The sequence below is a fragment of the Asparagus officinalis genome, chromosome 6, assembly GCF_001876935.1.
Source record: "Asparagus officinalis chromosome 6, Aspof.V1, whole genome shotgun sequence".
Taxonomy (NCBI): domain Eukaryota; kingdom Viridiplantae; phylum Streptophyta; class Magnoliopsida; order Asparagales; family Asparagaceae; genus Asparagus; species Asparagus officinalis.
The window spans coordinates 35,275,511-35,287,991 of NC_033799.1; the positions used below are offsets into that span (position 1 = coordinate 35,275,511).

The 12,481-nt window shown below is 42.8% G+C and overlaps 1 protein-coding gene across 1 annotated transcript; it reads left to right on the forward strand.

Annotated features, from left to right (window-relative positions):
- On the forward strand, window positions 2,272-8,657 carry LOC109846052 (protein BZR1 homolog 2-like). Its single transcript, XM_020415276.1, has 3 exons — window positions 2,272-2,420; window positions 2,778-2,814; window positions 7,508-8,657. The coding sequence occupies exons 1-3, from the start codon at window positions 2,272-2,274 to the stop codon at window positions 8,363-8,365; spliced, it is 1,044 nt and encodes a 347-aa protein (XP_020270865.1). The 3' UTR covers window positions 8,366-8,657.

Genomic DNA, 12,481 nt, shown 5'->3' on the forward strand with positions numbered 1-12,481 from the left:
TCTGGCGCTGTGTAGCCGGGTTGTCATCCTATAGAACAAGTGATGACGTGGCACATAATGGCGTATTCATAATAGCTTGAAGTGTTTATTCAACTACCGGAAGGTAACCATCATGCACGCGCTCGATATTGCTTTTTTTTTTTTTCTTCTTATATCCTTTTTTGTTTGGGATTGTATGGGTGAGATAGTTAGTGGCAAATGAAGAACGGCGCGAGTAAAAAAAAGTAGGCCTTGAGGAGTATATATTATTTTTTTTTTTCTAAGTTAGTAAAGCATGCATGTAGCGGGATTCAGGATCCCGATCTTGACATTTGGCTCATGAGAGGAGCAATTTGGCGGTGCGCATGGGTAGCACTCCTGGGCGCTAGGCCTGCCTAGCGACTGTGCTTTAAAGTGGCGAAAATTATGACGACCGAAGAGCGCAAGTCAAGCTCAACAATAACAAGACGGGTGGCCACGCAGCGGATAAGCAGATACAGGAAGATCGAGTGCACTGCCTATAATATGCGAGGCTACAGCACCCCCGCAGACCGTGCGCCGCACCAGGACCACTGTAAATCCCTTTTGCATCGGCGTCGTCGGCGTACGGTAGTCGAGAACGATAGACTTGCGCCTCAGCGCTTTTAGTAGGCGTCGTAGCTCGAGATTACTTGCTCGTAGGTAAATATCAGATTATAAGAAGTAAATGGGTATTAGATTTTTAGTTGACAGTCAGCCGACGCTTTGTGGGTTTGTTCGGATCGGCGAGATCCGGTGGGTGCACGTTAGAGCTGCTTCATTAATAAGTTTCGGCGGCTTTACGATTTTGCCGCTCGCGTATCAAATCTATTCGCAAACAGGGCAGGGATGAGCTGACGTGTATCCTCGTTGTCGTCCTAGGCTGGCAGGCCTCCGTGGCTTTGTGGCCTTCGGCAGGTCACTGCGTCCAGTCACGCAAGTCCTGCCGAGGGAAACAAAATCGTTACGTGTTCGGCTTTTTGGAAGTTGAACTCGGGGAAAATTACCGCGTGCAGCCGTGATTTACTTGTTGTAGCACCCGGTTAAGCGCTGTTTATAAGGAGATATTCGTGAACACGTGATAAGTTTAATGTTATAAGGCTGTTTTTGTGCTTTTTTAGCTTCTTTAGCGGGGAGTTGAAGGAGTGGTGAATGACGTGATTCCTTTGTTGAAGACAATGCGTTAGCCGTAAGAATACATGTGCAGTGTGGGTCGCCCATGCGCATAGTGGCTTAGCGGCCCGCAACCGTGATGTGAGTGAGACTTGGACAGCCATTTTTCACCTATTTATTAAGAGATAGTGTGACATTAATTGATGGTATATCTGATTTTGCATTTGGGTCCAACTTTATTTATATATATGTTACTAATAGTGTCGTTGGTGTTATTAATGCGACTATGCACTCAGGTCCGGATATGATAGTGTATTTGATATATGGTAATAATGATGCAATTATATACTTTTTTATTAAAATTTGAAAATTCATCGAATATAATTGTGAAGTTTTTTAATTATTACTTATGTAACGATTCTCCATAAATTTCTGAATCAACCATTGAACGTAACCATAAAAACAAATGCAAAACCTCATGCAGTGGGCCCCTTCATAAATTAATTTGAGAAAAATTCCTCAAGGACTCAAAATATGGGACTAATAGAGGGGACAAGTGATGTGTCTCCCTTCTATTGGATAATGAGTTGGTCATCATTAATGATGGTCAACTCATTATCCAATAGGAAGGAGACACCTCACTTGTCCCCTCTATTGATCCCGTATCTTGGGTCTCTGTAGCAAAGCTCTTAATTTCACCACTTCGTTAGCTTCACCCCTACAAAGTACTAAGGAACAGCAATTCATACCCAGTCCTAATCAAAATCTTGCTTTACAAAAGCAGAACCTGTCGGACCCAATTCAGTTCGTCACCACTCCTTACTGTCTACTGGGCCCCACATACAGTGGCACCACCGTAAAATCCCGAGTTCTCGCAAGGGGCAGCTCCGAAACAGCCGCAGCATTTTAAAGGCGAGCACAGAACGCCCGTCACAGCCGGCCCTTAAACCTCCACCACATGATAAAAAGAGCTCAAAGCTTCGCCCGGCAAGTCTAACACCTAAAAAAGAAGGAAAAGAAGGGGAAAGAACTCCGGGCGAATTGCAGGCCGAGTCTAGATCTTGATACGGGCGGGCGGTGAACGGGATCCGATGACGTCGGGGGCAGGAGGATGGGCCGACGTGACCGAGGGAGAGGAGAGACAGCAACAAGAGGAGGGAGATGGAGGCCGGCGGCGATCGCGGCGCGAAGATCGTACGCGGGCTGAGGATGTACGGGAACTACACAGCTCCGAAGCACTGCGACAACAACGAGGTGCTCAAGGCCCTCTGCGATGAGGCAGGGTTGGACTGTGGAGTTTTTCGCCGACGGTACCTAAGCTAATACATCAGCCGCAGGATTTAAAGCGGACACTCCCTCACCGCCCCTACTCTCCAAAAAGACCAAAGGCATTCCCGGCAAGTCTAAACAACTTAAAAAGAAAAGAAAGATAGAGTTGGGAAAGCATCGGCGAATTCAGGTCGATCTGATCTAACCGGGGGTGCGGGATCCGATGTACGTCGGGGCGAGGATGCCGACGTGAGGGAGAGGGAGACAAACAACAAGAGGAGGGAGAGAGGCGGCGGGCGATCGCGGCCAAGATTACGGCGGGGCTGAGGATGTACGGGAACTACAAGCTCCGAAGCACTGCGACAACAACGAGTGCTCAAGCCCTCGCGATGAGGCAGGGTGGACTGTGGAGCCGACGGTACCACTTACCGGAAGGTAACCTCACCGCTCGCTATGTATCTTTTTTTCTTCTTCCTTCCTTTTTTGGTTTGGATTAGGGTGAGAAAGTGGCAAATGAAGAACGGCGCGAGAAAATAGCTTGAGGAGAATATATTTTTTTTTTAAGTTAGAAAGCCACATGTAGCGGATTCAGGATCCCGATCTTGACATTTGGCTCATGGAGGAGCAATTTCGTGGCGCATGGTATCAATCCATGCGCTAGCTGCCTAGCGACTGTCTTTAAGTGCGAAAATTATGACGCCGGAGCGCAGAAGCTCAATACACGACGGGGGCGCACGAAGCAGACGGAGATCGATCCTGCTATAATGCGCCGCCCCCGCAGACTGCCGCCCCCGAACCGTCCTTTTCATCGGGCCGTCGGCGTACGGTAGCAGACGATAACTTGCGCCTCACGCTTTAGTACGTCGTACTCGAGATTACTGCGTAGGAAAAATCAGAGTAAATAAATGGGTATTAATTTTTAGTTGACGTCGCCGACGCTTGGGTTGTTCGGCCGGCCGGTGGGTGCACGTTAGACCGCTTCCAAATAATTCGCCTTTACGATTTTGCCCTCGCGAGATCTCTATTTCGCAAGGGCACGACGGTACCTTGTCGCCTAGCTGGAGGCCTCGTGGCTTTGTGCCTCCGCAGGTCACGCGACCCACGCAAGTCCTCGAGGACAAAAGTCGTTACGTTGCTTTTTGAAGTTGACGAAATTACCCTCGCCGGTGGATTTACTTTTTCTGTAGACACCGGTTAAGGCTGTTTTAAGATTCGTGAACACGTGAAAGTTTAATGTTATAAGGCTGTTTTTGTGCTTTTTAGGCTTCTTTAGGGGAGTTGAGGAGTGTGAACTGACGTGATTCCTTTGTTGAAGACAATGCGTTAGCCGTAGAATACATGTGCAGTGTGGGTCCCATCGCTAGTGCTTGCGGACCCACCGTGATGTAGAGTGAGACTTGGACAGCCATTTTCCTATTAAAAATTGGATTAAGTGTTGCTTGTTAATCAATCAAGCAGTTGATGAAATCTTTGGATTTAAAGAATGGCCTTTACATAAAATCGATCTTTTAACTTTTGCTCAAATTGCAAACTTATCACCTTAGTTTTTTATTTTTTTAATGTAAATCATCCTAATTTGCTTAATTGTTAATGCCACACCATTTTTACTATTCAACTAAAAAAGTTATCTTAACTTTTGCCTCAATTGCAACTTTACAGCATTTCTCTAAACCCTAACCCATCCCCTCCTCTCCTCCCCCTCCACCAATGGCAGAGCTAAGTGCAATTTCAAGGCGGCCTAAACTTTTACATTTTGCATATATAGTCACCTATAATAATTACAATTTTGAGAATTTATAGTATTGGGCTTCTTAAAGAATCCCCCAAAAATAGTTGAGCCAAGCAATTATTGTCTATATGCCATATTTTTCGATAATACAAAAATTAAAAATTTCCCTCCTCAATTTCCCTCTAGTTTGAATCATAAATAAAACTTCTTATATAATCTATTTTCTAACCTCCTCAACATCTTTCCAAGTGCCAATATTTGGATCCACAGTTGCGTCCTTGTTTATTTGCCAACAATCTTCATATGAACAATTTTTCAAAACAGCCCCATTTAGAGTTTTTTTTTTCAAAATCAACCGGTTTTTTTATTTATCAAAACCGACCCGATTTTGTGATTAACCGGCTAATCACCTTCCTAAATAGTCGGGGTTGGCAACCCCGACTATTTAGGACCTTAATTTTTAGTGTTTAAGGTCTCTAATTAGGGTTTAATACCCTCCTAAATAGTCGGGGTTGGCAACCCCGACTATTTAGGATGGTGATTAGGCTGCTAATCACAAAATCGGGTCGGTTTTGATAAATAAATAAAAAACCGGTTGATTTTGAAAAAAAAACTCTAAATGGGGCTGTTTTGAAAAATTGTTCATCTTCATATCTACTTGCACCAACTTCAAAAATTTTAACATTTTACATGCACAATCTCTTTTTTTCTTTTTGTAAAATAAATTAGTTGATTTATTTCTCCACCTCCCTCTCCTCCTCCTCACTCCATTCTCTCCTCCTTCCCCTCTGTCCTCTTCTCTCTCCACTCCTCCTCCCCTCTCCCGCATCCGACCCCATCACCACTAACCTTCCTCCCAATCTCCCCTTTCTCTCCTCCGCCTCTCCTTCTTTCTCTTGGGTTAGATTGTGGCGTGTAATAGGAACTTCAGATTTGTTTTTGTATAGAAAATATCTAAAAGTGTGACATTGAGAACATGTTAACAAACTAAGGTGGTTTATTAACAAAAAAAAGGAGAAACTTAGGTGGTAAGTTGCAATTTGGGCTAAAGTTAAGGTAGTTTTCATGTAAACACCCTATTTAGAAGGCAACAGATATAGGGGATTTTACTGATTTGGTTTCAAAATTCAGTAAGCTGACAAGTGGACCCAACACCGATTAGAAGTTTCTTGGTTTTGTTGGGCTCATGTTAACTTGTTATATTAATTCTAAAGAGATTAATAATAAGGGAACAAACAGGCCGTAGTAGTTACATGAAAGTACGAGGACAAGAAACCCAAACATATGATTGATTTTCTAAGGGGTTTTAGGATGTCCGTTGGCATTTTCAAATATTAGTGTCATGTCCTACAAAAAGTGCACTGAAGAAAGGTGGAGCGGTAAATAACTAAAATTTTGTCGAGGGAACTGATGATCCCACCTTTTCTTACATCCAAGTTGAGATTATTATTATTATTACTTTTAGTAAGTTTATGATCAGGGGCGGATCCACATTGAACAAATTGGTATCGCATGACACCAGTTCATACTATAATACTCACCTCACTTAAAATCCTCACTCACTATAAAATTTACCCCATTAAATATTTAAGATGAACCAACTGAAAACCTTATATGAATTTGATGGTATTAATAGTGATGTGATTTTGTCTTCGTTATTCTTTTTGTTTTTTGCACAAATGAAAGCTCGTGGGGACACTTGTAATTTTTTTTAAATTATTAATTTTGACATCCCTTTTTGAAATTCTCGGATCCACCACTGAATGTATGCCTAATTGTTTTAGTTGATAAGTGAAATGAATTTTATCTTGGTGCACATTATATTTTACTTAATGGAAAAAAATGATTATTCATCTTACTAAACTTTTTCAAAAATGTATATCAATGTCCAATAGACTGAATAAATGCGTGGATGTCGTTTCATCTATCAAGTTGTGTTCTAGGCATGTCGAGCTTGCACGTGTATGTTTGATTTTGCTCTGGGGCTGTGTAGCCGGGTTGCATCCTATATGAACAGTGATGACTGGCACATAATATGCGTATTCATAATAGCTAAGTGGTTATTCAACATAACTCTTGTTTAAATCTGGAAAAAACAGGAAAATTGAAGGCATTCATGAAGCTAAAACTTCCACCTCCTAAGTTCCTAGATATAAAGCTGGCTTCCAATTTACACTTTTGCACTTATGTTAAATAGACGTTATTTGCTATGTGGTAGGCTAATTTTTTCTGTGCCAGCTCCTTGGTTAATGTTTGAAGCTGCATGCAGTGCTTCTATTCTGTCGTTCTAACTTCTAAATCAAAATCGGTTAACTATGATCATTGCCCGATATGTCAACCTGTGGTTCCTTATGTAAATGCACAAGTTGTAAATACTACCTGAACCTGAAGTTCAAGGAAGTTTTCATTAAGCATGCTGTATCTAGCTTTTCTTATGATAAGAGTGTTGCACGAGTGAGTATGTTGCCAGCTGCCTACTCATTTTCACATGGGAGCACTTATTGGTCATGTTCTTGCACATACCTTTTCCAATTACCCCATCCACACATGCAAATTCAGTTGCCTGGTAGGAATGGGTAAGGATGGAAGTTGATCAAGTAATTATCAAAAAGTTTGGTGTTTTATTCACTGAAATATTTGTTTAAATCTGATTTTATTGATAATAAAAAAAACAAATCAAATATGATTTTGTTTTCGTCTATTATATGCATCAAATATGATAATGATCAAATATTTGGTTCATTTGCTTATCAAATATTTATCCATTGTATCTACATATCACTATACGGGTACGTACATGTTTGAAATTTGTAAGATGATGTTGTTCATAGTAGCAATGTGACCTCTGCCATGTCATGATTCAAATAGTCAAGAGAATCAAAATTTTAATAAGAAAGAGGACTCTTTAATTATATAAACACAAACTATTTAACCTAATCAAGTACTTAATATGTTTTAGTATTCGAAGAAGCATTCATATTTGGAGCTGAGAACATAATTTGAATTCAAATTCGAATTCAAAGTTTATAGACTAATACAACCTCAGTTTGATTCGATTCCAACCCTTTCCCCTATTCAAAAGGTTCTGCAACGTGTTTCATTGGATACTTCTTCTGTTTTTTCTTGTTATCATGTACTACTAATCATCTGTCTATTGAGTCATAGCGACAGTCGTATCCTGTCCCCTCCCCTCATCCAAATTGTTGGAGTATTTTTTTTATTTTTTATTTTTTATTTGTTGCTATCATTTTAATAAGATGGTTATGAAATTACATTTACAGCTCCATCACCAGATTCTAATAAGATTGTGACGTAATGGAATTACATTTACGCAATACTTCGGCCATCATATATTAGTTACTGTTATGTGATTAAATCTTTTCCTACACAACTTTGCAGGGTTGCAAGCCAACAGAGTCTATGGAAGTAGCAGGACCTTCAATCTCAGCAAGCCCCTGCTCATCATACCAACCAAGCCCATGTGCCTCATATAACCCTAGCCCGGCCTCCTCTGCTCTCCACAGCCCAGCCTCCTCTCACATCACAAACCCTAACAACCCCATCACCAGCGTACCCGATGCAAATTCTCTCATCCCTTGGCTCAAGAATCTCTCTTCAGCATCCTCATCCTCTTCAAGACCCCCATTCCATAACCACAACCTCTACATTCACACTGGGTCCATAAGCGCACCCGTGACCCCACCCTTGAGCTCTCCAACCGCACGGTCCCAACGAATTAAAACTGACTGGGATGATCCTACTTCACAACAACCATCATGGCCTCCGGGAAACCATTATACTTTCCTACCGTCGTCTACTCCGTCAAGCCCTCGCTGTCAGAAGATGATTCCTCAGCCCGGGTGGCTCTCTGGGCCCTCGTCCCCCACATTTAGTCTTGTGTCATCAAACCCTTTTGGATCCTTTAAGGGGGGAATAATGAGCGAAGGGTCTTCGAGGATGTGGACTCCGGGTCAGAGTGGGGTGTGTTCACCGGTTATGCCTCGGAGTGGGGCATGTTCACCGGTTATGCCTCGGAGTGGGGTATGTTCACCTGCTATGCGAGGAGGACCAAACCGCGGGGATGTTCATATGTTAGATTGCGCATCGGACGAGTTTGCTTTTGGGAGCAGTAGCAATGGTAATATTCAGGGTGGAGGTTTGGTGAAGGCATGGGAAGGGGAGAGGATTCATGAAGAGTGTGGATCTGATGAGCTTGAACTCACTCTTGGTAGCTCGAGGACTAGGGCGGGCACCTAACCATCATAATTTCCCTTTTTCACATGCATTTTATTGTGATGTCTAGAGAGGGATAGGGAGAGAGGAAATATGGGTCTTGCATGTAGCTTCCATCATGTTTCAGTTGTGTGCAAAAAGTTAGTGGTGTGGATTGTCGTAGTAAATTGGGAATTTGGCAGAGTAGGGAGGTAATTCTCAGATGTTTCAGGGGGGAGTGAAAGGAGAGAGAGCAATTTGTCGTCATGGTTGTTAATGTTGTTTCTTTAGTTTTAGGTTATTCGTTTAATATATGTTTTTTAGTTGACGTCGTTCATCTTTGCAAATTGTGATCCATTTTAAATTATGTGAATGCTCCAATTCATATTAAAAGTTTTCAGGGGAAAAAAAAATTCTGGAGTGCACTGGAATTGTTCTGCCAAAGAGTTGTGGACGATTTATGTCATCTAATTAACGAAACAGTTTACCACAGTAATTTATTTGTACAGACCAAGATAGAACCTGAATTAGGATTGCACTAAGCAAGCATAATATAATCAGTGAAGCTGAAACATCAGCCGCCCTAAGATTTGGGAGTGCCCTTACTTACAATGAAATAGTGTACATAAATCTGATGCATTCTGAGGCCTCTGGATAGATTAATTGCGGGGAAAAAAAATACTTGTATCAAGAGATGGTTCTCAGAAAATGATTCAATGAAAATTTACACACTTAGTGTTGCCTGTCATGGTTAGCCTGATAATCTTGAGTAGGTCATCTTCATGTTGGTTTCTTCTTTATTTTCATTTTTTGGCGTTATTATTATAGTGGTGTATTTTTCTTTCAATTTTTAAACGGTCGATCTCAAGCAATGTAGCCCCTTTAGAGCTCCATTTTGTCACACAACAACAGGGCTACAAACTTCAGCAGTAACTGAAGCTTAACTTACGAATGAAGACTACAATTTACGCATAATCAGAAAACATGCAGAACGAAACAATAATAAAATTTCACACCTGAAACAACTTTGGTCAACATATCTGCAGGGTTGCTCTTCGTGTGGACCTTCTCCAATATGACATCTCCTTCATCCAAAACGTCACGAACAAAGTGGAATCTGACATCGATGTGCTTCGTGCGTGCATGATAAACATGGTTCTTCGTCAAATAGATAGCCGACATGCTATCATAAAATACCCGAATGGTCTCCTGTGCGATCCCCAAGTCATCCAATAATCCTTGCAACCACAAAGCCTCCCTAACAGCCTCAGTCACCGCCATATACTCTGTCTCTGTAGTAGAGAGAGCCATTGTGGACTGAAGTATACATCGCCAACATACCGGTGCACCTGCCAATGTAAACACATAACCTGAAGTAGACATGCGCTTGTCAAGATCTCTAGCATAATCTGAATCCATGTTTGTAGGAAAAATTGCAAAGAAGAGAATAAAGAAAATTGACTTGGATTCCTTTGATCTCGATTACAACTTGATTACAAAAGAGAAGAGAACGAATTTGATTCTCTCCTTTGTTTAAAACTGGGTTCTTCTCGGTAGCGATGGAATGCCTCCTTCGATTGCTCGCGTCGAAATTGCTCTCCGTTGACGATCCGACCGTCTTCTATCTCGTGGGAACGATGAACTTCTGTGGAAAGTTTGATGTTTAACTCTGAATGAGTTTAAGAACTCTGAACGAGTTAGAACTCTGTGAATAGAGTTGTTAGAACCGAAAATTCGGTTAATGATCAAGCTGTTATTCTGTTGTTGAAGAATCCTCTCAGATTTGATCTTCTGAATTTGATTCAAAAATCCTATCTCCAAGGATTTTACTGCTGCAGCTAACCCTTCGTGCGGTTGAGATCCTTCCGAATTTCCAAACCCGTGCGGTTCAGATATGAAAAATCCAACCAGCTAGCCCTTATCTGTTTGAGAACTGAAAAATTTCCAACCTGAGCGGTTTAGATCTTCCATAGTGACCTTCAGCCGCAGATCATGTCCACTTTGGCTAGTCTTCAGGTCGCTGAAGTGATACACCGAGAGGCGCTAGAACGGGACTTAGCTGAAAAAGAGCGTCAGATCGCAGAGCTTCGTGAGCATAACATTCGGAAGCGAGAAGAACTAGAACGCTCAACTGCTTCCATGAATTCACTTCGGGACAGACTAGTTGAAGTTGAAGCCGAAGTCCTGCGATTGAAAGCTGAACTCTCCCGCGAAGAAGGCGTTGTCAACATCCTTAGTACCCAGAATACAACTGGTACTTTAGAGTATCATGCACAAGCTCAAGCCCTAGAAGACGCCAGGAAGGAAGTGGCGGCCATCATCATACCAAGTGAGGATGAACTCCGAGCAAAGGCTGAAGCTACAGTGCGGGCTAACCACGAGGCGGAACTAGCTGAACTCAAGGCTCAACTCATCTCTTTTGATTTGATGCGTGAGTGAGTTTGGCTTCTGTAATGTTCTTTTGACAAGAACAAAGTTTGTTTTGTATCACTTTCTTTTGGTTCTTGAATAAAAAGTGATATTGACTTCTCATTGTTTCTTGCATTTATCATTTTTTATGTTTCGATCATCGACCCGAAAGCTATTTGATTGTAGCTTTCGTTGTTGAAGCTAGACGGGAATCAACATCCATAGTGTCTTAAAGATGAATATTCGCCCATAGCTCTCTACCAAGCAACTCACCAACTGAGTCCAACTTTTTATTTCTGAAATCGTCCCACTGCTCATCAGCATCTCTAATAGTTGCTATGATATTAGCCATGCTGTTGTCACAGCCATCAAGATCAATCATCTCAGAAGTGAGGTCGTGTTTGTGGTGATTGTGGAGTTGCGGATGCAGTGATTGGGAAGTCGTCTGATTGTGACCTCCATTGTCGGAGCTTATTTGGATCAGCTATCTATTGTGATTTTTAGACAGCCTACAGAACCCCCTCCAAAGTTTTCGAAAGTTCGCGGTTGACTGGGACGAATTTTCGGAATACTTTGGATCCAAAATTTAGTGGATTGATTGCTCCCTCCGTCTGATCGAGCCAGATGATTTCAAAGTTGTTGACTGTAATCTCTCTGTACTCCTCCAATAGACTCCCCAATGGAGTCGTTTATTTCTTCCCGGCTTTGGTCGCCTTGGTAGCCAAGAAATTGCTGTCATGGTGGTCTCAACACAGAGATGACTTTTGCATTTGAGAATTGGAACGCATGGGTGAGCCCAGCGTTGGGAAAATTTGAACGCGCAGGTGAGCATCGCATTTGGAAGCTCAACCAACTCGAACGCGAGGATCGAGTTTGGGCGGGCTGATAGCCTCGAATCCCGTCCGTTACGATTTAACAGCTCATAGCTGTCTATAAATAGACCGCTAGGGGTCAAATCAAGAGTCATTCGACTCTTCTTGAAATTCCAACGAAAAAACTTCGTTCTCATCTCCGGCGACAACTGTTCATCTCCTCCGACGAGATCTCATGGCCCCCAAGAAGCCCGTCGCTCCTAAATCCGATGCCGCTGCGGCTCGAGGATCTGCATCGTCAGCACCGGCCGGCGGCGCCGCTGCTCATGCGAATGTGCCGCCTCAGCTCCCTTTGATTGGTGGTGAGTACGACCTCCGTGGTCATTAAACTTGCTTCGGCAAGTTCTGATCTTGAGATCAACGAGGAAACTCGTTTCAATAACGCGGGGCTGGACTCCGTCGTTTCATCTTTCTTGACGCGGGGGTCGACCTGCGCGTCTGAGATTTTTGACGCGAGGGTCAACCTACGCGTCTGAACTTTCTGACGCGGGGTTGGACCTTCGCGTCTGAGCTTGTCTGACGCGGGGTTCGACCTTCGCGTCTGAGCTTGTTTGACGCGAGGTTCGACCTTCGCGTCTGAGCTTGTTTGACGCGAGGTTCAACCTTCGCGTCTGAGCTTTGATTTCGAGTTGTCTAACTCTTTTCCTCTTTTTGCAGTGCGTCATACCAACGAACCCCTTCTTTTTCGCCACCATTTCGGGCATGAAGGTGGTGCGGACATGAACATGGCCTTCAGCTCGCGCCAAGAACTCCCAGTTTTTTGAGTTAGGGAGAAGAGTCGCGTAGAATTAATTACCCAAGCTTCTTCCGACACTCTTAGAACATTGGTTACGGACGCCCGACTTGAAAGCCCCAGCCGTAAGTCAATAATCAAACCTAG